At 41.0% G+C, this 25913-nt stretch overlaps 1 protein-coding gene across 2 annotated transcripts in view; it reads left to right on the forward strand.

The window, feature by feature from the left end:
- si:dkey-91m11.5 (PH_BCR_vertebrate and RhoGAP_Bcr domain-containing protein) overlaps positions 1-25913 on the forward strand; it is a 422142-nt gene that overhangs the window by 289401 nt on the left and 106828 nt on the right. For both annotated transcript variants that reach the window (XM_048611239.1, XM_048611240.1), the window contains exons 11-14: positions 8686-8805; positions 12725-12800; positions 15020-15124; positions 24711-24785. In XM_048611239.1, the coding sequence (XP_048467196.1) occupies positions 8686-8805; positions 12725-12800; positions 15020-15124; positions 24711-24785 (376 nt within the window). The remainder of the gene's footprint in view (positions 1-8685; positions 8806-12724; positions 12801-15019; positions 15125-24710; positions 24786-25913) is intronic.

Genomic DNA, 25913 nt, shown 5'->3' on the forward strand with positions numbered 1-25913 from the left:
GAGAGAGAGAGAGAGTGTTGTGAGAGAGAGAGAGAGAGTGTTGTGAGAGAGAGAGAGAGAGAGAGAGTGTTGTGAGAGAGAGAGAGAGAGAGAGTGTGTGAGAGAGAGAGAGTGTGTGAGAGAGAGAGAGTGTGTGAGAGAGAGAGAGTGTGTGAGAGAGAGAGAGTGTGTGAGAGAGAGAGAGAGAGAGGAGTGTGTGTGAGAGAGAGAGAGAGTGAGAAGGAGAGTGTGTGTGTGAGAGAGAGCGAAAGAGTGGGACGGACACCTCAATACCTCACTATACTGCAAGCCTACAGGAAACCTCACAATGTTGCACTTCTCTAGCTTCCACTCTGAACATATTAAAACAGCCGTCCCCTACAGACAAGCCCTACGAATACACAGCATCTGTTCGGATAGGGACAAACACAATGCACTCTTGAACGGATTGAAGGACGCCCTCATAAGAACAGGATACGACGCTCAACTCATTGATCTTCAGTTCCGACATGCCGCAACGAAAAACCGTAAAGGCCACATACAACCGATAGGGTACCCTTCATCATCCAGTATTTCACGGGAGCAGAGCAACTACGCCATGTTCTTCGCAGCCTTCAACATATTATCAATGACAAAGCAGACCTCACCAAGATCTTACCCACACCTCCACTTCTCACATTCAAACAACCACCAAACCTTAAACAGACCACTGTTTGCAGCAAACTACCCAGGCTTCAGGACAGCATTGACCACAACACTATACAACCCTGTCATGGCAACCTCTGCAAGACTTCTCCATGTCAGTTCTTTGACATGGATACTACCATCATACGTGGGCACACCACTCACCACATGCACTGAAGCTACTCGAGTGACTCAGCCAACATTGTCTATCTCATACACTGCATTATATTGGTATATATATCGATATATTCGTGTATATGATGGTATATTGCCGAAACCATGCAGACGCTGTGACAACAGATAAAAGGACACTGCAGTACAATCGCCAAACAGGAATGTTCCCTCCCAGTTGGAGAGCACTTCGGCGGTCAAGGACATTCATCCTTGAATCTTTGGCTAAACATCCTCCAAAGCGGACTTCGGAATACACAACAATGCAGTCGCCGAGTTGAGGCTGATAACCAAGTTCGGTACGCATGAGGACAGCCTCAACCAGGATCTTGGGCTCATGTTGCACTCTCACAAGCATAAACATACACACACACTCACTGACACAAACACTCTCTCTCTCTCTCTCTTACACACACACACACACACACACACACACACACACACACACAGTCTCTCAAACACAGACGCACACACTTTCTCTCTCCCTGTCACACACATGCGTGGATACTTTCTCGCTCTCTCCCACACCCACCCACCCCTTCTCTCTCTCTTCCCACCCCACACACACACCCTCTCACTCTCTCTCTCTTCCCCCCTCTCACACGCACACATTCACTCCCCCCCACACACACACACACACACACACACATACATACACACATGTAAATCTGTGGGGTGAATTTGTATTTGCAGATTAATTCTATTTTGTTCAAAAAGCACATAATGCATAGACAGTCAGTCAGTGTGGCGTTTTATAAATGCTAACTTTAAAAATAAAACCAACCTGACTCCAAAACAAAACACAAATAGATTCTAAATTTGTATTTGCAGATACAGCACGGTGGCTGAGTGGTTAGCACTGCTGCCTCACAGCGCCATGGACCCGGATTCGATTCCACCCTCAGGTGACTGTGTGGAGTTTGCATATTCTCCCCGAGTCTGCGTGGGATTCCTCCGGGTGCTCCGGTTTCCTCCCACAGTCCAAAGATGTGCACGCTTGGTGGATTGGCCATGCTAAATTGCCCGTAGTGTTCAGGGATGTGTAACTTGGGTGGGTCATAGGGGGATGGGACTGGGTGGGATGCTCTGAGGGTCGATGTGGACTTGTTGGGCTGAAGGGCCTGGTTCCACGCTGTAGGGATTCTATGATATGATTCTAAACAAGGCCTCACACCTAACATGCATTTTCTGACCTAAAATGTCACCTCTTCTTTACACTGATAAAACCTTTAGTTCTCTCAGGCCAGTGACTTGAAAGAAATTTGGGGATTTAGATATACACAGTAATCAATTAAAACCTTCTAACTGATTAAAGATTTAACAGCATCTTAGGTTTGCTTAATACATCCTCATCAGTGGTGTGACCCTTTGATCTTTTACTTATAAATTCTGTGTCTGATACTACCTCTCACAAAAACCTGAAGAAGGAGCGAGGCTCTGAAAGCTTGTGTTTTCAAATAAACGCGTTGGACTATAATCTGGTGTCATGTGATTTCTGACCTTGTCCACCCCAGTCTAACACCAGCACCTGCACATCAGGTGAATTTGGAGATTAACAATGTAAACATTTTAAATGCAGCTGCTGCCACCATTATCTCTAAGTGTGAGTATCTTGCTGTTCTTTACAGAAATCAACCTGGGCCTCCATTTAGTCTTCAATAGCTTTTATTCAGCCCAAGACAGATCACACAACCATCTTTATTTTACCCTAAGTTAAAGGCGGTCCCAAAGCACAACAATCCTATGAAACTTTAACAGTCTATCCTCACAAAGCTTTGGGGGTTAGGGGCGAAGGTGGTTAGACAATGCGCACATTAGTACTCAAGGACAAAGAAATTAAATCTTGGATTCATAAATAAAATGAAGCAGCAAATATTAAGAATCAAAACAGAAATTGCTGGAAAAGCTTAGCAGGTCTGGCAGCATCTGTGAAGCGAAATCAGAGTTAACATTTTGGGTCCAGTGACCCTTGCTCAGCAAATATAAACGTTGTTTGCATCTTTGAAAATAATGAAATCACCAATTCCTGAAAAGATATACCTTTGGTGTTAAAAGAACAAACAAAAAAAAACAGAGGCTTAGACTAGTGTTCTTCAAATTTCTCTGGCTGCAGATTTGGGGCAAGCAAGGAAACTGCTAATGTTGTGCCATTGTTTGCAAGAAGTTTGCAGAAGGTACAAAAATTGCCCTCCTGATTGATGATGAAGGAAGTAACTGTATATAGTAGGCAGATATCTATAGACTAGTTCGGTAGACAGAAAATTTGACAAATAGATTCCAATCTGGAAAAGTGTGAATTGATGCATTTGGGAAGGCTAGCAAGGCAAGGGAATACACAGTAAATAGAGATAGCAGGCTAGGTAAATAAGGTGGTTAAGAAGGCATACAGGATACTTTGTCTCAGGCATAGGTATAAGAGTCAAGGAGGTTATGCTACAGTTTTATAATATTTAGGCTACAGCTAGAGTGCTGCAAATAGAAGGCAGCTCACCACAACTTTTCCAAGGAAAAATAGGGATGGACAATAAATACTGGCCCAGCCAGTGAAGCCTGCATCCTCTGAATGTAAAAAAGAAGTTCTAGACACCATGTTACAGGAAGGATGTGCTATCATGTGAGACCTAGAAAGGAAGTTTACAAGGATGTTCCCAATAGAATAGAATATTCTTTACTGTCACATGTACTCAAGTATGGAAGTACAGGACTACAATGAAAAGTTTACAGTGTGCCTCAAATGGTGCTATGTTAGGTACAATGTACCTAGGTACAGATCTTAGGTACAAAATGCAGAAATAAAGGGAAAAGAAAGGAAAAAAAGTTACATTACTTACAATTGTTTATAGTACAGATTAGAAAAATAAGAACTAAGTTAAAAAGATAAGCATTACAGTCCTTCAGTAGATCAGCACAGGGAGCTTCCAACACTTCTGCCCAGGCTCACAGGCCACTGACCCACCCTGCACCGGCCCCCAGTCCATCATCTGACCCGCTGCAGTCGGGCCTGCGGCCCGCTGGCTGTCACAGATCAGCTCAAGCCTCCAGCACGCTTTCCGACCCAGCTCCGCTTGGGCCCCAGTCCATTGGCCATGCCTGCTCCCCACAAGCCTCTAGTCCGCCGATCTTCCTTGCTCCCAGTGAGCCTTCAGTCCGCTGACCTTCTTTGATCCCAGTGAGTCTCCAAGTCCGCTGACCATCCCCACAAGCCTTCAGTTCGCTGGCCATCCCCGCGAGTCTCCAGCACGCTATCTGTCCCTGCTTCCCACGAGCCTCTTATGCCCTGTCCGTCCCCACTCCCCGTGAGCCTCCAGCACGCTGTCCATCCCTGTTCCACTCGAGCCTCCAGCACTCTGTCCGTCCCCACTCTGCTTGGACCCCCCAGTCCACTGGCTGTATCTGCTCCCCATGAGCCTCTAACGCACTGACCGTCCCCACTCCACGCGAGCCTCCAGCACACTGGCTGTCCCCATTCCTCACGAGCGTCCAGCATACTGTCCGTCCCTGCTCCCCACGGGCCTCCAGCACACTGGGCATCCCTGCTCCATGCTAGCCTCTAGCATGCTGGCCATCCCAGCTCCACGTTAGACTCCAGCACGCTGGCAGTCCCCGCTCCAGGCTAGCCTCCAGCACGCTGGCCATTTCCATTTCCCATAAGCCTCCAGCATGCTGGCCGTTCCTGCTCCTTGGGAGTCTCCAGCACACTGTCCGCCCCCATTCCCACAAGCCTCCAGCACGCTGGCCATCCCCGCTCCGCATGAGCCTCCAGCACGCTGGCTGTCCCCATTCCCCACGAACCTCCCGTCCCCGTTCCCCGCAAGCCTCCAGCATGCTGGCCATCACTCTTGTGCTCGGGGCCCGCCAGTTGTCCCCACTCCACTCCATGCCTTCAGCTGCTCTACTCAGGAAAGAACGCCAAGAGGGGAAAAAAGGGAAAGAAGATACAAGAAAACTGGGAATAATCAGAATGCATGGAGGAGCTCCGGTTGGAGCATCCTACTCCACTGCCATCTTGACATATACACTGGAGAACATTAGCTATTAATATATTAATATAATATATTAATTAATATAATGCTGAAAATCAGAAACAGAAATTACTGGAAAAACTTAGCAGGTCTGGCAGCATTTGTGGAAAGAAAGCAGAGTTAATGTTTCAGATCGAGTGACCCTTCTTCAGAAACTATAAAAAAAAAATTGTATAGGCTGGGGCTTTTTGTTTTGGAACAATGAAGATAGAGGAAAGATTTAATTGAGGTATATAATGTGATGAAGGGTGAGATTGAGGGAATGGGAGAAGCTATTTCCCTGGGCAGAGAGATCAATACATCAGGCTCATACACTTAGTGATTAGTGAAAGATTAGAGGAATATTGAGGAGAAATCTTCTCACCCAGAGACTCTTGGGGTTCTGGAACTATTGCTTTGTGACTAGGCCTAACCTAAACCAATTGTCTAAGAGAATTGTAGAGACAGAAACCCCCATTTACATTTTTAAAAAGATTCTTAACTATGCACTTGAAATGCTACAGGGCTACAGACCAAGAACTAATAGGATTAGGCTAGACTCCATTTCTTTTGGTTGGAATAGGTGCAATTGACAAAAGTGACAAAATAAAATTGATGGAAACTGTCATTTTTAACAGTCTATTTTCACAGAAGTGTGTGTGCTGGAGTGGTTTGACAATGCATATATTGGTAGTTAAGGACAAGGTTATGAAATCTTGGATTCAGTAAATAAAGTGAAGCAGCAAATAGTATGGTGATTTGCATCTTTGAAAGTAGGTAAATTATCAATCCCCAAAAACATTGTTAAGAGGAGCAAACAGAAATAAATTTACTGTGGCATAGTTCCTTGGCTCTCTGTCAGCAAGTTTACAGGTAGGGTGAGTGTGTAAAATTCTGCAGGTGTCTTTCCCACCATCTATGCTCCCACTCCCAACTGAGCTATGGTTTTCTGAGACTGGGCAAGACTAAGAAAGCTTGCCTATCCTTACCTAATTGAGGCCCTTTGGATGCCATTTAAGAACTGTTTTAAGCCAGCAGGAACTCACTCCCTTCTGGGTATCCACCCCTTACAAAAGCAACCCCTCACCCTCCCTTCCAGCTTTGCTCCACTGAAAGACATCTTAGGTTCCTACCATTTTGTTTTACTCAGTACAGACCCAACAGTGGCCACCTCTTCTTGCAATCAGGTGGCTGGCAGCTCTCTGAAACAGGCCTTCCCCAAATAGGCCCACTACCAGCCAGTCAACCTGCACAGCTGTGGGCAACCATCAAGAGACGATACATGAGCCCCACCGACTTTTGAGGTGGTAGGGCAAGAAACCCTGACATCGAAAAATTCTGCTGTATGTCTCTTTGAGTCCTCCACCTTGGCAAACTATCAGCCATCCCCAACTTCTCTTTTTTGGTAGAGGAGTAACTAGATAATTGAGGATGAAATCACATCAGCTATTATAGAAAATATGAGAGTTAAGCAGGCAATAGTTACAATATGAGGTAGAATTAAGAAATAGGAAATGATTTAAGACTTTTGAGGGCATTGTGTAATGGCCCTCTGACAGCAGCTGTGAAATAGTAACATGTATGAACGTAGAGATTAGACAAGCATGTGGTAGAGGCTGCATGGTTTACTGATGGAAATTTTAATCCAGTTCTTTTACACAGCTTTTATTCATCCTTTCTAATATTACTTTGGTTTCCACTGTTTATTTTTCTTTGGTTATGTTTTTACCCTGAGTTTTTCACTGTTAAAGCTGTTTTTTTAAATTAGTTATCATTATGGAGGAATAGGTTACATGGTTACAGGGAGTTCTGGCCTTCCGCTACAAGTGGAAGCTGAGATCCTACTTTATTTATTTGCTGCAAGGTCTCGATGTTACGTGAGTAGTCTAAGTTCAATTCATTTTTCAGTGACTAGAAGCCCAAAATAGTGCTTAATTTAAGAACAATTTCAAACTGACTCGAGGGTTTTAATTTTATTGGATGACCCCAAAATTAGGCCTGATACAATTTAAGGGGTTTAAAGATATAAATAATTTCTAAATGCTGTGTCAGAGGCAGTTTCTGACACTACTTCCTGTTGACCCTGTTGTAAGACACCATGTAAAGCTGGATTTGGATTAATTTATCTTGAGTTTCCCCACTTAAAAGTTACTTTAAGTATTAGAGTAATCTAAAATGTGAGGTAAACTATAAGGTTATGGAACCATATGTAGTATCTGTTAATTTCATCTGATTTAGATCTTTGATTTTAGCACTTTTCAAACAACTGTATTTTTAAAAAAAGTTTATAGATTAAACAACTTTATTCTAATCCGTCTTCCCGTCTATTGTAACAATGGGTATCTGATGCAACTCTCTTATTGCTGAGAGAAGATTGAAAATTAATGTTTATTTCAAGGACAGTTTCACTGTGTTACAATTTACTAACAAAGGTGAAAGGTCATTTGGACTCTTTCCATTTTAGGATATTTTCAGTTTACTGTAGCTGTTGTTCAAACTTAGAGCTTGGCCTGTGTAATGAGTTCAGACATGCCTATAACTCATCTTGTGATGGGTAGGGTTATTGGAAGGAAGATTAAAGGTGAAGGTCAAGGTATGTTTCTGCTGAAACCTTTGGGAAGTAGGAAATTCAATCTATTCAAAGCCTGCATAATTCTTGTTGGACAAAGAAGCAATTTGCACATTTAAGTAAGAGAGGATTAAGACAAGAAGAGACCATCACAAAAATAAATGTCTATACTGTTGTAAAATTTCAGGATTATTGTTTTGGGATAACAGTGAACCTAGTGATGTATGTAGGGAGGTTGAATGGTGAGGTGCAATTTCAGAATGACAGGCTTCCCATTTAATATCATGAGCTCAAGGTATTGAGGTCTCCCTTTAGCTCAGTGACAAGTAATTTTTTTTTAAATCTTTAATCTTTTAATAACTTTTTTATTCTAGCTCCCTGATCCCCACCAATTCCACAGACCTGGACCTGTTGCCCCCAGCTTAGCTTCCAACCCCCATGATACCTAGCCACATTGCCCACCCCTGTCCCCTGCTGCAAAACTGGGAAACCACAGCTGTGATGGGGTGAGGGATTTACACAGAGGTTTTGGTGCCAGGAGCAGGGGTTGTGAGCAGTGCCAGGCCTGGAAGAGGTAGATTGGCATGAGGCAAGCCTGGAGAATGGGGATGGGTTTATGACTAAAGCCATGCACCGATGGCATGGGGTGGCACTGAAGGAAAGGGAGTGTGTTGGAAGCAGAAACAGAAAAATGGAGATAGAAGAACTTGTGTGGATGTCGGAGGTGACTGGTGGAGGAGGGTTTGAGGTTGTGAGCAGAGACAGAGGTGGGAGGATGGGGATGCCAGGGGAGCTCGGACCATCTCTAAACATATCAGCACAAGTGTGAGTGTGAGTACAGGGCAATCACCTCAAGTATCTGTGCTGACAGATCCGGCATGACTATTATGACCATATCCAGGTCATTTTTGGAGAACCACGACTTCCAGGGTTTGTGTTGCATTCCTCTGGCAAAGCTTGCAATGTTCACAATTGGAAACTCAGATTCTCAGCTGTGATTTCTAAATATCCATCCTGTGGAGTATCCAGAACAATGATTGATACCAATAATTACTAATTTCAGGGGACAGGGAGGCACCATTAGCGCAGTGATTTGAATATATCAAATAATGTCATAGACTCATGCAGCATAGTTGTTGATAAACTGGATAAAGAGTTAGTTTCAGTTGAAATGGGGTTTTCTCTATCTACATTGTGTGAATATCTAGAAAGGAAATATGCATCCCACCAAAATCTTGAAGTTCTGAAAGTACTCATTTCAATGTTGTGTTTTTTGTTCAGAAAGCCAATAAAGGCAGCAAAGTGATTGAACGACTGAAAAAGAAACTGTCAGAACAAGAATCGCTGTTACTGCTGATGTCTCCAAACATGGCTTTCAGAGTGCACAACAGGCATGGCAAGGTAAGTATCACCCTATCCATTCACTGGGATTGTACATTTCAAACTTGTTTTCTACAAGGGTTAGAGCATCCTAAAAATGTATAATAATTTTGAGTGAGAATTAAAATAGTACTTTCCACACAGTGTGTGTAACATTAATCCAAGCATGTAGATTACTTAATTTTCATCTTTGGGGCAGAAGCACCAGGCCTTCACCACAGTATAATACTTGAATTCAGAGACTCAACATAGCAGGCACAATATAAATCCCATTTCTCTATAGCTCAACCCACTGCAGTTTGATGTGTCAAAAAGAGCAAATTTCAATATCATGGTGTTGGAGGTAGTATGTTGGTGAGCAGAGAATTGGCTTATGGGCAGGAAACAGAGTGGGGATAAGGGGTTCTTTTTCAGGTTGGCAACCTGTAACTAGTGTGGGATTCCACTGCAATCAGTGCTGGGACTGCAACTGTTTACAATATATATTAATGACTTGGAGGAAGGAGGTGAACATCCTGTAGCCAAATTTGCAGGCAACATAAAAATAGGTAGAAAGGCAAATTACAAAGAATGTACAGTTTATAGAGATATATTGATAGGTTAAATGGGCAAAATGTTGGCAAATGAGGTACAATGTGGGTAAATGTGAAGTTGTTCATTTTGGAAGGGAGAACAAAAGTGAAGAAAAGTACAGCACAGAGGGACTTTGGGTACTTGTACATGAAACACAGAAAGCTAGCACACAGGTGCAGAGCAGGGAGTCAGGAAAGCTAATGGAATGTTGCCCGATTTCAAGAGGGTTGGGAGTATGAGTAGGGAAGTCTTCCTTTAACTGTACAAGGTGCTGCACATCTAGAATATTGTGAGTAGTTTTGGTCCCCTTAAGGAAAGTTATAATTTTGTTGGAGGCAGTTCAAAGAAGGTATGGAGGGATTGTCTTATGAACAAAGGCTAAACAGGTTGGCGCTCTTCTAACTGGAGCTGTAAGGTTCTTGAGTAGATTTGTAGCTTGGGTTGTGGATGCTGTGGTTGGTTCGCACACCGAGCTGGTTCGTTGGTTCGCAGACGTTTCATTTCCCTGCTGGGTAACATCCGCTACCCCCGAGCAACTCTTCTTCCTACATGGATGCCTCCGGAACCAGGTATTACTGCACAGTGTGAGATACAAACACCCCAATCACAACCAACATGCACATAGGACAGCAGAACATAATGGCCACAGGATGGTGAAGGTAATGACCAACGATGCACACAACCGACTCCATAGATATGACAGAGAAATTACGCGCCAAAAAACCCTATTCCTAGACGCTACCAACCTAGACTGGACAACAGACGTAGAATGAGCCATTAACGTCAGTCAACAGATAACAAGAACCAAGAAAAGACAGATCCTACAAGAAAAACTAGCCAAACTAACCCACCAAAAGGACAACCATAGGTCAGACACTTGGTTAAGAAACCTTTCAGACAGGAAACTAACACACAGAGAAAGTGGTTCTAATACGTGGACTCAACTACAACCACAGAGACGCTAACAAGACAGAATTTCTAGTCACACTAGAAGCCACACTGAAGACCAATGGCATCAATGAGGAAACACAACAAGCCATAAGACAGACAGCGGTCCTGACACTGACCAGAAGGAGAGAACTTGACACACTCAACACATCAGAAAGAAAGGCCCTAAAAGAAGGACTTGGAGAAGACAAAAACATCATAATGCTACCAGCGGACAAAGGGCACATGACAGTAATACTAAACAAATGGGATTACCTCACTAATGCACAGACACTACTAGCAGACACCAACACATACCGGCAAGTGCAAATAGACTCAACACCACAACTGGGTAACAAAATAATCCACACACTAAAGAGACTCCAACAGAGTGGACAAATCAACAAAACGGACTACCTAAAAATGAGACCAGAAGGGACAAACAGCCCCTGATCCTACAGCCTCCCAAACCGGAAGTACCCCTCAGACCCATAGTCTCCCTCCCAGGCACATCAATACATAGGTTAGCCAAGGAATTGCAACAAAGACTAAAGCACCTCATCAGCGAGTCACTCCACTCGATCCACTCAGCCCACGAGTTCCTCAAATCCCTCAAGGACATAAGAGTAGACAATGACGAGATCAAGGTGTCATTTGACATTACCGCCCTATTCACATCGATTGACATACCACTTGCAAGACTAGTAACACTACTAAAAGAACAAGACCCAAGTGACACCATCTCCACAGACAACATGCTGAAACTACTGGACCTATGACTCACAACCCACTTTACCTTTAATGGCCAAATCTACGAACAGATCAATGGGACACCCATAGGGCCACCTATCTCTGGAAATAGCAGAAGCAGTGACGCAGAGACTCGAAAGCATGGCCCTTCTGCAAATCCAACCCAGACGATGGATCTGATACGTGGACGACACTTTCGTCATCATCAAACGGACCAAACTAGAGGAGACGCACCAACTAATAAACAACACTCTCACCGGCATCAAATTCACCAGGGAGGAGGGAAAGAACAAACAAGTCCCATTCCTGGACGCCATTGTAGAACGCAGGGCCAACAGGGAATTCCTGATGAAGGTACACAGAAAAGCCACACAGACTGACCAAGTACTGAATTTCAACAGTAACCACCCCAAAACCCACAAACGAAGTTGCACGAAAACACACTGTAGCAACCCGGAACTATGCCAAAAAGAAGAAGAGTACCTCCACCAAGAATTTAAGGACAATGGATACTGGATACGATGATGCCAATCACACGAACAACAACAGGAAGGTACTGCATGCCCTAACACACTCATCACGCTACTGTACATCAAGAACATATCTGAACTGACCACAAGACTCCCACAACCATTGGGCATCAGAGTAGCACACAAACCCACGTCAACCCTATGCCAACTGCTAACTTGAACCAAAGGCCCCTTACCCGCTATGGACAGAATGAACATAATATACAAAATTCCACACAAGGACTGCTGACAAACATTACATTGGACAGACAGAAAGAAAATTGGCCACCAGAGTACATGAACACCAACTAACAACAAAAAGACACAACCAATACTCACTCATCTCCATTCACATGGATAAGGAGAACGACCAGTTCGATTGGGACAACAGGATCCTAGGACAGGCCAAACAGAGAGAAGCATGGGAATTCCTAGAGGCCTGGATCACCACCAAGAAGGCCATCAATAAACACATAGAACTAGACCCTATATTTACACTACTGCGAATGAAAACCGGAAATGAGGTAATCAAATCCAACGGACCCCAGAGTTTTAATACCAGGCAGGAAAACACAACAGCGCTTCATCGGAGGCTGCACTGATGATGTTACCCAGCAGGGTAATGAAACGTCTGCAAACCAACAAAGCAGTTCAGCGAGCGAACCAATCACAGTAACTGGAGATGAGAAGAATGAAAGGTGACCTTGTTGAAACATATAGAATTCTTAAGGGTCTTGACAGGGGAAATGCTGAGAGGATATTCCCCCTCCTGGGATAGCCTTGGACCAGAGGGCATAGTCTCAGACTAGAGGGGTGCCAGTTTAAGACTGAGGTGTGGAAGAATTTCTTCTCTTAGAGGGTTGAGGGTCTTTGGAATTTGTTTCCATGAAGGGTTATCGGGGCAGAGCCCTTGCATTTATTTTTCAGATATAATTCAGGAAAGAGCATGGAGAGAAAATCAGAATAAATCTCATCAATTCACCAAGTTTTTTCTTGTATTTTTTTGCTCATTTCTGTTTCTGAACTAATGGTTTAGGTTTATATCTGAGTAATGATGCTGGAACTTTGATTTTGTAAGGCTGCTGTCAGGTCTATGTTTTGTATATATTGATAAATTGTACAACTAATTTTATGGTGACTTTTGTGAAATTTGCATGTTGTAAGATGTCCTCTATCTGTAGAGCTATGTATTCCTGATATCATCAGATTATGAGAGGGCTGAATGGAGAGAAATCATCCGTGAACAGCAAAAGAAATGTAAGTAATTCTATTTCATTTCTGCTAAAACTTTGGACAGAGTCTGCAAACCTAGAACACAAAGTTTCCTTGAGACTTGCACATAAAATACCTGCAGAGACGTAGCCGTTGTGGGAGTTAGTGTTTTTTAAATTTATGATATTGCTATGCCAGACTTATTCATAAGGAATTATTTCAATACTACACACATGTTTTTTTGCAATCAACCGCTTAGAATATCTGAATGTGAATTGAATAGTTAGTTATACAAAAGTAAACTTATCACCTATGACTTTCATGGCATGATCCCATGTTGTGAAAGGATGACTTCCTATTATATCTGCTATATAGAGTGGTGTTCTATTCTGATGTTAACTTTGTTGCTCTCTGCACAATATTGCCTGGCCTGGGTATTTCTAACACTTCCTGTTTTCATTTAAGGTTTCTAGAACTTTGCATGAAGCTGTCATTCTATTTAGTTTGCGCCAAAGCAGGTTTAGCCAGACTGTTATCAAGGTGCATTCTTCAGCCATGCCAAATGAAGTTTGAAACTTGTGCACAGTTCTCGTCTCTGTCTAATAAAAGGAACTGAGATTCCCTGGGAAGATACGAGAAAGGTCCACAAGGATGATACCAGAAGTAAGAGGATCCCATCAGGAAAAGAAATACGTGGTAGCTGGTGACTTTTTCTTAAAAATGAGAAAAGGTTGTGAGGTGACTTGGTAGGGGCCTTTAAGATTCTGAATGCGTTCAGTTGGGTATATATAAGAATGTTTTCAGTTTCGGGCAATCAGAACTCGGCTGCCATGAATTTAAGATGGTTAGTAATAGATCCAATAGTAAATTCAGGAAAATGTCTTTACCTAGAGAGTGATTGAATGTGGAAATTGCTGCCACAGAGAATGGCTGGATTAATTTAAAAGGGAAGCTGAATAAATATGTGAGGGAGAAAGGTACTGAAGTACATTTTGATGGGGTGAGGTTATTGGGGTGTACTTGTTCATAGAATCATAGAATCCCTACAGTATGGAAACAGGCCATTCGGCCCAACAAGTCCACATCGCCCCCCTGAAGAGCATCCCACCCAGACCCATTTCCTTACCCCTGATTTCCCATGTCTAACCCACCTAACCTAAAGATCCCTGGGCACTGTGGACAATTTAGCATGGCCAATCCACCTACCCTGCACAACTTTGGACTGTGGGAGGAAACCGGAGCACCGGGAGGAAGCCCACACAGATACAGGGAGAATGTGCAAACTCCACACAGACATGGGGAGAATGTGCAAACTCCACACAGACAGTCGCCCGAGGCTGGAATCGAACCCGGGTCCCTGGTGCTGTGAGGCAGCAGTGCTAACCGCTGAGCCACCGTGCCTCCATTAATGTACAGAAGGATGGGAGGAATCTCATGTGGAGTGTGTCAGCTGCATGGACCTGTAGCCACATATTGTTTTTGTGTTGTAAATTCTATATATTGCTATGTATCATGCTCAGGATAGGAACTCTAATTGAAGAGAAGAACAAATCAGAGGGTCTTTCACATGTATGTTCTGGATCATCTCTCTCTTTCTCATTCAGTTCCTCTATTTCTCTATTCCTCTATTTCTCTTTGCACCATGTTCCACTCTCTACCCTCGCCTTTTCTCAGTTTCATTCCCTCTATTCCTCTTTGCTTCACTCTCTTCCTTTCCATCCTCCCTGTCCTCACTCACCCTCTTTCCTTTCCTTCCCCTTTCTCCTTGTTCCTCCTTCCACCTCTTGCTCCTCTTCTTCCCTTCTCATTTGTGCTCATGCTGTCCCTTTCTCTCTCTGCTTTCATTTGTCCTTTATTCTGTTTCCTTTCGCTCTAGCCTTATTTTGTATCATTGTCAATGTCCTACATGAAGCTGCAGCCCAGCAGCAGTTCAGACTTGTAGCAGGAGATAATTAAGAACAGAATTATAATTGGTGTTCAAAAGATTTCTTGTGGACAGGCAATGTCATGCTCATCAAGACAGAATGATTCAGTTCTCTGTACTTAACTTCCAGAATGCTGCTATCCAGGCATTTTAGTGTATTTGAACACTATTACTTCATCCTTTTCAGTGATGTTTTCTATGTTAAGATTGTGGACTTTATCAATATTGTATCTTATGATGCCTCTAAAAATAAAACAAAGTAAAAATATTTGCTTACTTTCCAAGTCCTACTGCTAACCACACATCTTCAGTAAATAGCTAAAATGTGTTTTCTTTGTAGGTTTTAAGAGTTTTTCACTCACTTCTGTTGAACTACAGATGCTCACAAATTCATGTGTGAAGCTGCAAACAGTTCACAATATTCCATTAACTATCAATAAAGAAGGTAAGATACAAAACATGTCTTTATGATATAATGAGCATCGCTGTAAGCTAGATATTTCCTAATGCTTTGTCATATTTTCTCTTAAAAAATAATTTGCAGAACAGAAAACAGCCTACTGAGCCCAACAGTTTGCATTCAGGTTTAATGTTCCACACAAGTCTCCTACTCTCAGTCCTACTCCAGATACTTAAAAACAGAAGTCTGAACCTGGCACTTAAATATAGTACTGAGGGAGTGCTGCACTGTCAGGGATTATCATCTTTCAGATGAGACCCAAGTGAATTCCTAATTAATGCCCGCCCCTAGTTTAAATTGAAAACAATGAGTCAGAAGCTGTTGTGAGGGATCCTGACATTGTTGTATATCGTATCGAGTGCTGCTGAGGGAGAAACAGTGCTGTGCTGGGAGGTGGAAGGGTGGAGTGTGAGAACTACAACTGCCAGAGTGTGGCAGAAGGACTTGAGTGGTATGCTCAAAAAGGCACATGACTTAGTGTGCTATGCAAAAACATGACCACTGGACTGTGTATTTGGCATGAAAATGAGCCCATGTACAGTTTTTTTTTATTGTCAAGTAAGAACAGTAGGAAGCTAGTAAAGATGGGTGGCTAGCACTCAAAGATGGTATTGGTACAATAGTTAGAGGTTTAGCAGATCAGAATGTAAGATCAGTGTGGCAGTAGATAAGGAATAGTAGAGGAAAGAAGTCTTTAGTGGATGGTATACAGGCTCCATAACAGTAACCACAATGTAGGAAGTAGCAGATAAGAAGAAATATTATGTGCTTATGATAAAGGAACTATAATAATCATGCCAGTAGTAAGTTCAACAAAAGATTTGTAAAATTCTTTCGAGAGAGCTTCTTAAGAGCAACACATTCTGGAATTGACCAGAGTGCAGGATATACCAGACTTGATATTATGTAATGTGATAAGATTATCTAATGACCACAAAGTAATGGCACCTCTAGGTAGCAGCGATCATAATATGGTTGAATTTTACATTCAGTTTGAAAGGGTGAAGAGTAAGACTAAGACTAGCATATTAAACCAAAATATAGACAACTTGTGGGCATGAATGCTGAACTAGCTGAAGTGACCTGGCACACAGGAGGTGATGAGTTGTGGTGTTATTAGACTTGTAAACCAGAGACTCATCTCATGTTCTGGGGACCTGGGTTCAAATTCCACTGCAGTAGGTGGTAGAATTTGAATTCAATAAAAATTTGGAGGTAAATATTTAATGATGACCATGAAACCATTTTGTTGTAAAATCATAGTTGTAAAAACCCATCAAATCACAAATATCTTTTAGGGAAAAAACCTGCTGTCCTTAACTGGTCTTGCCTGCATGTGAATATAGAGCATAGTGGTTAACTCTTAATTGTTTTGTGAAACAGCCTAGAAAGACATTCAACTGCATCAACTACTAGAATGAAACAGGACATACCACCTGGCCCCAACTAAAGCACCGGAAATGCTAAGAGTAAAGAGTGTTGTCAACCCTGGGTGCTAGTGCTAACTGTCATGCAAACTAGTCAAGCAACAATCTAACATAGTCATAGTCTCAGAATTACACCTTTCTTTCCCCAAACATCACCATAACCATCCCTGCGTGCATCCTGTCCCACTAGCAGGAAAGACCCAGCTGAGGTACTGACCCAGCGCAGTAGTCTGCAGTTAGGCGAGAATTGCCCTATGAATCCTCAACATCGACAGTCATGGCAACAGGCCAAACATGGGCAAGGAAACTTCCCGCCAATCACCACATAATGCCTCTCTGTGTCGGCTGATGAAAAAGTACTCCTCTATATTGAACACAACTTGGAGGAAGCACAGAGGACAGCAAGGCTGCAGAATGTACTCTGGGTGGGGGACATTTTAATATCTACCACCAAGGGTAGATCAGCAACTGCCACCACTGACAGAGCTAGTTGAGTCCTAACAGATATAGCTATAGACTGGTTCTTTGGCAGGTGGTGAGGGAACCAACAAGGGAAACACATACATGATCTTTCCTTACCAGTCTACCTGCTGCAGCTATATCTGTCCATGACAGTATTGATAAGAACAACAACTGCACAGTCATGTGGACACAAAAATGTGGCGCTATCACTGTCCTAAATGAGATAGACCTTAAACAGATCTAGCAGCTCAAGACTGGGTTCCCATGAGGTGCTGTAGGCCATCAACATCAGCAAAATTCGGCACAACATCATGTGCCAAAAGGCCTCTTCCTATGCTGTACTGTTCTGTGTTCTAATCCTTCAACACAAATCTTTAAGTTCATAGTCTGATATATTTTAGGTGATGGCCTGGTAGTATTATCGCTAAACTATGAATGCAGAAACTCAGCTAATGTTCTGAGGACCCAAGCTCAAATCCCACCATAACAGATGATGGAATTTGAATTCAATGTAAAAAAATCTTGAATTAAGAATCCCCTGATGACCATGAAACCATTTGCCAATTGTCAGAAAAAGTACATCTGGCTCAATAATGTCCTCCAGGGAAGGAAATCTCTCATCCTTACCTGGTCTGGTCTACGGAGCCGCAGCAATGTGGTTGACTCTCAATTGCCCTCTGAAATGACTTAAAAAACTACTCAGTTCAAGGTCACCTAGGGACAGGCAATAAATACTGGCCAGCCAGCAATATCCACACCCTATGAATGAATAATAAAAAAAAAACCACTCTACCATCACCATCAAGCCAGGAGATCAACCCAGGTACAATGAAGAGTGCAAGAGGGCATGTCAGGAGTAGCACCAAGAATACCTACAAAAAAAAAGTGCCAACCTGGTGAAACTACAATACAAGGACTACTTTTGTGCCAAACAGCATAAGCAAAAAGTGATAGAGCTAAACGATTCCACAAGCAACTGATCAGAATTCTCGTCTGCAGTCTTCCCACATCCTATCATAAATGTTGGTAGACAATTAAACAACTCACTGAAGGAAGAGGCTCCACAACTATCCCCATCCTCAGTGATGGGGGAAGTGCAGCACATCAATACAAGAGATAAAGTTTAATCATTTGTAACAAACTTCAGTCAAGCGTACCAAGTGAATGATTGATCTTGGCCTCTTTCAGAGGTCTCCAGCGTAAGAGCTGTCAGTCTTCATTCAATACATTCCGCATGATATAAAGAAATGGCTGGAAGCACTAGCTCCTAATACCTACATCCCACAAATTAATATAAAAAAACTAGGTGAGGAGATAGATTTGCTGAGAAGAAGTGGCAGACATTTGAAGGGATATTTGTGAATACTCAGAAAACATGCCTTTCTACTACTTTAAAAAAGAATCCAGCTGACTATCTGCTAAAAAGTTTAGGAGAAGCATCAAACTTAAAAGAACAACATATAATTGTACAAAGATAAGTGATAAGTCAGATGACATGTCAAAAATGACTAAAAAGTTAATCAGGACATGTGAAGAAGCTGGCTAGAAATGTGAAAAAAGCATATAGCAAATGTTTTCATAGATATCTTAAAAAGGAAAAGAGTAAATAAAGTAAGCGTTGGTCCTTCAGAGGTTGAGAATGTGTTGAGAGGTATTAAAGAGTGGTAGGTGTAATGAATAAATATTTTGCTTGTAAGTTCACTATACAGGACATGAAAACCATTCCTGTAACAGATAAGTCAGGAGTTGAAGGAAGTGCGCCACAGTTTAAGCACCCTATGATTTGTATGTCCTTGTTTGCGATGAGCTGCCTGTACTGCTTGCAAAACAAAGTTTTTCACTGAACGTAGGTACATGTGACTACAATAAATCAAATCAAATCAAAAGAGAGGAACTTGAACAAGTTATGATTACTGGAAAAATGATGCTGAGCGAACTGATTGAGCTGGAGGTTGATAAGCCTCCGGGTCCTGATAGACTTATCTTAGTGTTTTAGAAAAGTTGACTGATGAAGTAGAGATGTGTTGGTGTTAATTTCCAAAATTCCCTGGATGGTTTCAGTAGACAGGAAAGTAGCAAATATAACCCTTTTATTCAAAAAGGGAAGGAGGCAGAAAATTGGAAATTGTGGGTCAGTTAGCTTGATATCTGTTGTGGGAATGGTGTTAGAATCAATCATTAAAGAGGTTGTGATTATGCACTTGGTAAAAATCAAAGCAATTAGGAAACATTTGTGTGATTTTGTGAAAGGGAAATAGCATTTAACTGATTTATTGTAATTCTTTGAAGAAATAGCAAGCGTTGTGGATAAAGGAGATCCTATTACCGTACCACATTTGGATTTCCAGGAGGCATTTGGTAAAGGTCCAAGGAAAAAAGATTGTTGTGTAAAGTGGGAGCTCATTGTGAAGCAGTAACATACTTGCATGGTTAGGAGATTGGCTGGCAATAAAGAGTGTATGAATAAATTGGCCTTTTTCTGATTGGAAGGATGTGACAAATGGGCATGTGTTTGGCCTCTTTTTTTAATTTATAGCAATGATGAGTGAATTGATGGTGTGATGACTAAATTTTCAGATGACATGGAGATAGTAAGGAAAGTATACTGTGAAGATGTCATAAGAAGGATGCAGAGTGAGTGGGCAGAAATTTGGCAGATAGAGTATAACGTGTGAAAATATAAAGTCGATCACTTTGAGAGACAGAATAAAGACACAGAACGTTATTTAAACAGAAAACTGAGGTGCTGAAGGATTTAGACGTCCTGGTCCATGAGTCACTGGCATGCAGGCACAGCAAGTGACTTAAGAATGCTCATGGAAAGCTATCCTTTATTACGAGAGAAATTGAACTTAAAAATAAGATTGTTGTGCTTCAGTTGTTCATTGTTGAGACTGCATCTCGAATGCTGTGCATAGTTTTGATCACCCTTATTAAGGAAAGACGTCAGTGCATTGGGCATTGATTCGGAGGAGATTTACTAGAAATGGTTGTCTTATGAAAATAGGTTGAACAGACTAGGCTTGTTTCCACCTTAGGTGCAAAGCTGGATGAACGCAGCAGGCCAAGCAGCATCATAGGAGCAAAAAGGCTGACGTTTCGGGCCTAGACCCTCCATCAGATTCTCCAGCATCTGCAGTTCCTACTATCTTTGCTTCCACCTTAGTTTGGAGGAATGAGGGGTGACTTGATTGAAGTCTCTAAGGTGCTGAATGGTCTTAACTAGGTGAATGTAGAAAGGATGTTTCCTTTCATGAGTCGAATAATGGTGGCACTATTCAAAAATTAGTGTTGGCCCTTTTAAGACAGATAAGGAATTTTTTTTTCTCAGATGTTTGTGTAACTTTGTATCTTTTCACTAAGGGATAACAGTACCATCCTTTGAACAGGTCAAATGTCAATATCAGGGTGGAAACTGAGAGCTGAAAGTTCAGAAGCGGGTAGCTTAGAGTGAGTGAGGTGAATAGAGAAGTTGAGATGATAATGTTGGCAATTCTTGATGAAAGCAACAAGAGAAAGAAGGAATGAAATTCTGAAGACAGAACAAATAGTCTGCAGGAAGAAAAGCACTGGCCAAGGATGTAAGTGGGAATGCAAAGATGCTGGAAGAAGGGCATTGTGTGAAGCTAAATTCATTGTTGTGGGTTCATAAGAAATAGCTAGAGTAGATCACAAAATATAATAAAAAAAGATGAGATTGGAAGGAGGGACAGAGTTGGCTAAAAGTGGAGCAGGAAAAGGATCTGAACGAACATTGTGGAGGCTCATTTTTATTAATGCAGTAAATGAGTCAAAGAATAAAATGGAACCACCTGGTGATTTGGTGCTGCTGTGGAGTAAGGTCGTGAGCACACATATGATGCCACATGGTATTGAGCTTGGATCTCGGGGAATAGCCAGAGCAGTTGTTCACAGAAACATGGTAAATATCATGGAGGATACAAATTTATCATTTAGCAGGTTGTGTAAATTGTAGCATATCTTTGTTTAAAGGATTAATTACATTGGAAACGCATCACAGCACTATCAACAGTGTAAGTAGGTATTGCATAATGCACTTTGTCAATGAGATATTATGAAGAAGGACTCTTTATTGCAGTTTAAAATTGTCACAAGCCAATGGTAAATTATAAGCATACTTTGCTTAACATTATAGTATGTTTATAGGTAATGTTCCAATGGTATAATCACTTCCAAGTATGTTATACGTAAAAATAAAAAAGTTAATTTCAGAAGCCAGTTAGGCACTGTCTGTTATATATCCTTTTGATGTAATTTAGAGCAGGAACAAAAGCCTGGTGTTTGGGGAATTACAGGCACAGTCTTGCTTTATTAATTTGTTGTATGTAAGCCTTTGTTTTTATTTATCAATTATGTGAAATGGGAATGCTGTTTCCTTAATTATTCTATTCTTCTTATATTAACTATTTGGAGCCTACAGTGTTGACAAGAGGATTAATTTGGAGAGTACATGATTTAAAGGGTGGTTCACTTTTAGCCTGTTCAAAAAAATCTTTTAAAAAGAAAATGTTGATGTTCTGTAAGTGGAGATAATTGATTTGTTCACGGATTTTTTAAATGCAGTATCATTCTTCAAAAAGTCTAAGCTAAACAATTTAGAAACTTAATATAAGTTTCTATTGTCAACTGTGGAATGTGCAGGTTGATCGAACTTAGCCAAGCAGTGAGAATTTAATTGGAAATGTGTGTCAATTGCTGGGAGTTCTCAAGAGTGAATCAAGGTAGGATAGAATTATAATGGCACAGAAGTTGGCCATTTGACCCATTATATCTGCACTGTTTCTTTCACTGAGCAATGCACCCAGTGGCACAACTCCCTGTGTTATGAAATATTTTTAAACAGATGCTCAGCACAGGGTATTTTCTATCAAAGGTTAAGCAGCTTTATTTTGCACTGGCAGGAACACTATCTCAACTGTTAACCTAGGAAACTTCTTTAAATGTACAGACTTTCAAGTACTTTATATACTATTCTGTAATCTTTACTTTGCTTGCAACAAATTAGGGCATTTCAACAATCACACAGCATGAGCACTACTGGCTAATCTAATTAAGAAATGGAAGAAGTTGTTGTCACAGTCAGTAGTCACCCAGACATCGTCTATTCACGCTGTCATAGAAGAAGCTAAATTCCTTTACATAAAGATCAGCTTGGAAGCCAGGATATTTCACCTTGATTAAATGTATTGTTTTCAGTTGTAGGATAATTTATCCACACCAGACTGGCAGGAACAATTTAGGTGCTAAGCCACAAACATTCAGGATGTCCTGAGGAGATGTGTTCATGATATGATTTACTGGAACCCACCACACATTGCTTTGCTGTTTTGTACATGGTAAGCCTTGCAAATGAGGACAGTTTTATCCCCATATAATTACTGTTTGGTTGGAAAAACTCACTTCACGCTGTAACCCGTTCACATTCTTTTGTTTCAGATAATTGTCCAACTCCCTTTTAAAAGTCTCACTTGAACCACTGCACTTTCGAACAGTGCATTGCAGAACCTAACAATTTACAGTCTGTAAATCCTTTTAGTTCGTAAAAGAAGCAAAGAGAGGATGAGGATAAGGATTTACATACTGTAAATTTTTCGGTTCTGCCCTCTTATTCTAAATGCTTTCAGGACTGTAAACGGTTTCTCACTATCTACACTGTTTGGATCCCTCATGATTTTGAAAATCCCTATTAACCGTCCTCTCACCCTTCTTAGGAAAGTGGTCCTTACTTCTTCAACTATCTCCATAACTGAAGTTCCTCACCCTTACAACCATTTGCATGGATCTTCTCTGCACTTTCTTTCATGCCTTCACATTCTTTGTAACATATGGCACTCAAAATTGAACACCATACTCTACCTGAGGCTGACCTAGTTGCTTATACAATAACCTCCTTGTACTCTGCCCCAAGTAATCAAGCTTAGGTTATTGTATGCTTTATTAACCTATCTCTGAACTTCACAGAATCAAAGAATTAATTCATACAGAAGGAGGCCATTCAGTCCATCGTGCCTATTCTGACATCATGCCTGAACCTGTCTCACTGTCTTCAATGAATTATGCACATAAACACCCAGATATCTCTACTCCTGCATATTCTTTCAAATGCATCCTTTAGTTTGCATTGTTTCTTCATGTTCTTCCTAACAAAATTAATTACTTCACATTTATTTGAGTTGAAGCTCGTCTGCCTGTCCACTCATTCCACCAACTCATCATTGTCCTAGGAGCATAGAAATAGGAGTACTGTTGAGCCTGACCCACTATCCAGCTAGTCCATGACTGATTGTCCACCTCAATGCCACCTTCCCACAGGATATCCATATCCCTTGATGCTATCCCTATTAGTCTCCAAGAAGTACTGCAAGAGGCTAGTCTGCTGATAGTATACAATTTACTATCATTGAGATTGTTAAATCTGCTTTCTCCCCATAGATGCTGCCAGACCTGCTGAGTTTCACCAGCAATTTCTGTTTTTGTTTCAGATCTCCAGCATCCACAGTTCTTTGTTTTATTTTACTATCATTGAGTATTGTTGAATGTTTAATATATATACCCCTTGTATACAAGTAGAACAATCATACCCACCAGTGTATTTGAATGCAAGGTTATTTGAATGGGAAGCATTGCAGCCTGCAGTAACATTTTATTTAATGGGAGCTCTTTAATAAATCAGTTTGATTGATAAAACATCAGCAGCACACTGAAACATAAATCCACAAGCCTCAGGTTACTGAATCTACAGAGTAATCTTAGTACAATGTCATGTTGACAGAATTGCTATCAATTCACCAAGTGAGTTCTGAAAAAAATCTGCATCAACAATTGGTTGTGTTTCTCCAAGCTAGAATTGATATAATTTCTGTGATTGCTGGCTATGAGTTTTAGCCGTTTTCGGCACAGGAATCTTGATACAGGAATCATTCAGCACAGAAGCATATTTGTTCTGTTTGTGTGGAGAAAGATGACCAATTGAGAAATTTAGTGTTAGAAAATTATGTTGCCATGGCTTAAAAAATTTGTTAAGTACACTAAGCCTATAAAGCAAAGAAAAATTAACCTACATTTAAAGTTAGTGTACTGTTGCCCAATTCACCAACATTTTGTAGAAAGCGTGGAACAAACTTCAAACCACTCAATATGCATTTGCTTTATCAACATTATGTTGGTCTTACTCATTGAGAACAGTAAGTGATTATGGGTCTATCGTAGTTATAATGTCACACGTGAAAGCCTGTTATATTTTAATTTATGAATGAATGATGACTTCATATGCGTAACATATTCAACCTAGAGTTGATTCCTGTGTAAGGTTCTTCTTCATTTCTGATTGATTGTTGTACCTCGTAAGCAGAAGGTTTTGTTTTAATTCAAATGTTTTTTGTTTATTCATTCACAGAATGTGGACATCATAGGCTAGGCCAGCATTTACTGTCCTTCCCTATTTGCCCAGAGAACTGTTGACAGTCCTCATATTTACTAAATCCTCTCTAAAATGATCTAATAACTTTTCTCAGATGGGTTTTTAATAAACATGACCAGACAAATCAATTACACAAAATTATTTTATTCAAATAGTATTATGAAAAGATGAGAGCAAATTACAATGGCACATCTATTCACTGTTAATTATACAATTCACTATGCTTTCACTTTGCTCGCAGATGATGAATCCCCTGGCCTTTATGGGTTCCTGAATGTAATTGTCCACTCAGCTACTGGATTCAAACAGATATCAAGTAAGTTAATAAACATGTTACTGTTACTGATGCTTAAATCATTATTAGTTTCTGAATTCTGAGCTTCTTCCTCTAGTTTTACAGTACACATGATTCAGTCATGGGCATCTGGAAAATGGATCCATTTTAAATTTCAAAAGTCAGTAAATGAATATAATGGATGTCTAAAAATGTTTGTGAAATGATATTATAGGGAGGCTCAAATAGATTTTATAAATTATGATGTATATAGACATTGGGGAGTGATTGAATTTCAGTAATCTAATTGACGCATTTAGACAGTCTCATGCATTACTACAAAGTGCACTTTCTCATTGAGATTTTGTTTTCTTGTTGAATGCTGGCAGTGATGAGCAAACCATCATTTTTCACCCTTCCCCCTTTCAATCCTGCAGGAATCTCATTTGTGTAAAGTTCCACCAATGTCAGCAGTACAGGGTACTCGAATATTTTACTTGGTGGTAATTTTTCATGTGTCTTAAGCATGAATTGACCTTTTGATTATGGAGGACATCCGGTTAAATTCTCATTCTATATCTGTTTTTCAGTAGGTTTCCATAGTACAATTTAAGAGCAAAATCTCTCCTGCCCAGTCAGAGGGCAGACAAATTTGATTACAACCTTGTTAAGATCAATTGCAGCACTTACAGTTATGACCTTGGCTAAGAGCAGAGATCAAGAACTAAGCCATTGTCTTAATAGTACACCTTCTTCCCACATCCCTGCACATTCTTTCTTTAAGATACTGTAATGATACAATTCTCTCTTGAATGCCTCAACTACACTCTCAGGCAGTACATTTCAGATCTTAATTGTTGTATAATGAGATTCATCTAATTCAAGTTGAAATTATTGATGATCTGATCTGAAATAAATGAGAAAGAAGACACCAGTGGAGAATGAGCATACGAAGAGCGAGATCTTAGACACTAAAGCAGAGAGCTGTGTTTGAGTACCTGTTATGAACAGATATAAATAAAGGACTAGCTCAGTACATGGGTTGAACACTCAGACTTAGTGATAAGGAACAGGCAATCTCAGGGACAGCGTGCATGCAGACATACCACACCCTAAGATACTCCAGAAGGGTATCTCAATGTTTAGGTAGCAGTACTGGTTTAAACCACA

Source organism: Rhincodon typus, chromosome 24 (assembly GCF_021869965.1).
Source record: "Rhincodon typus isolate 14 chromosome 24, sRhiTyp1.1, whole genome shotgun sequence".
Lineage (NCBI taxonomy): Eukaryota > Metazoa > Chordata > Chondrichthyes > Orectolobiformes > Rhincodontidae > Rhincodon > Rhincodon typus.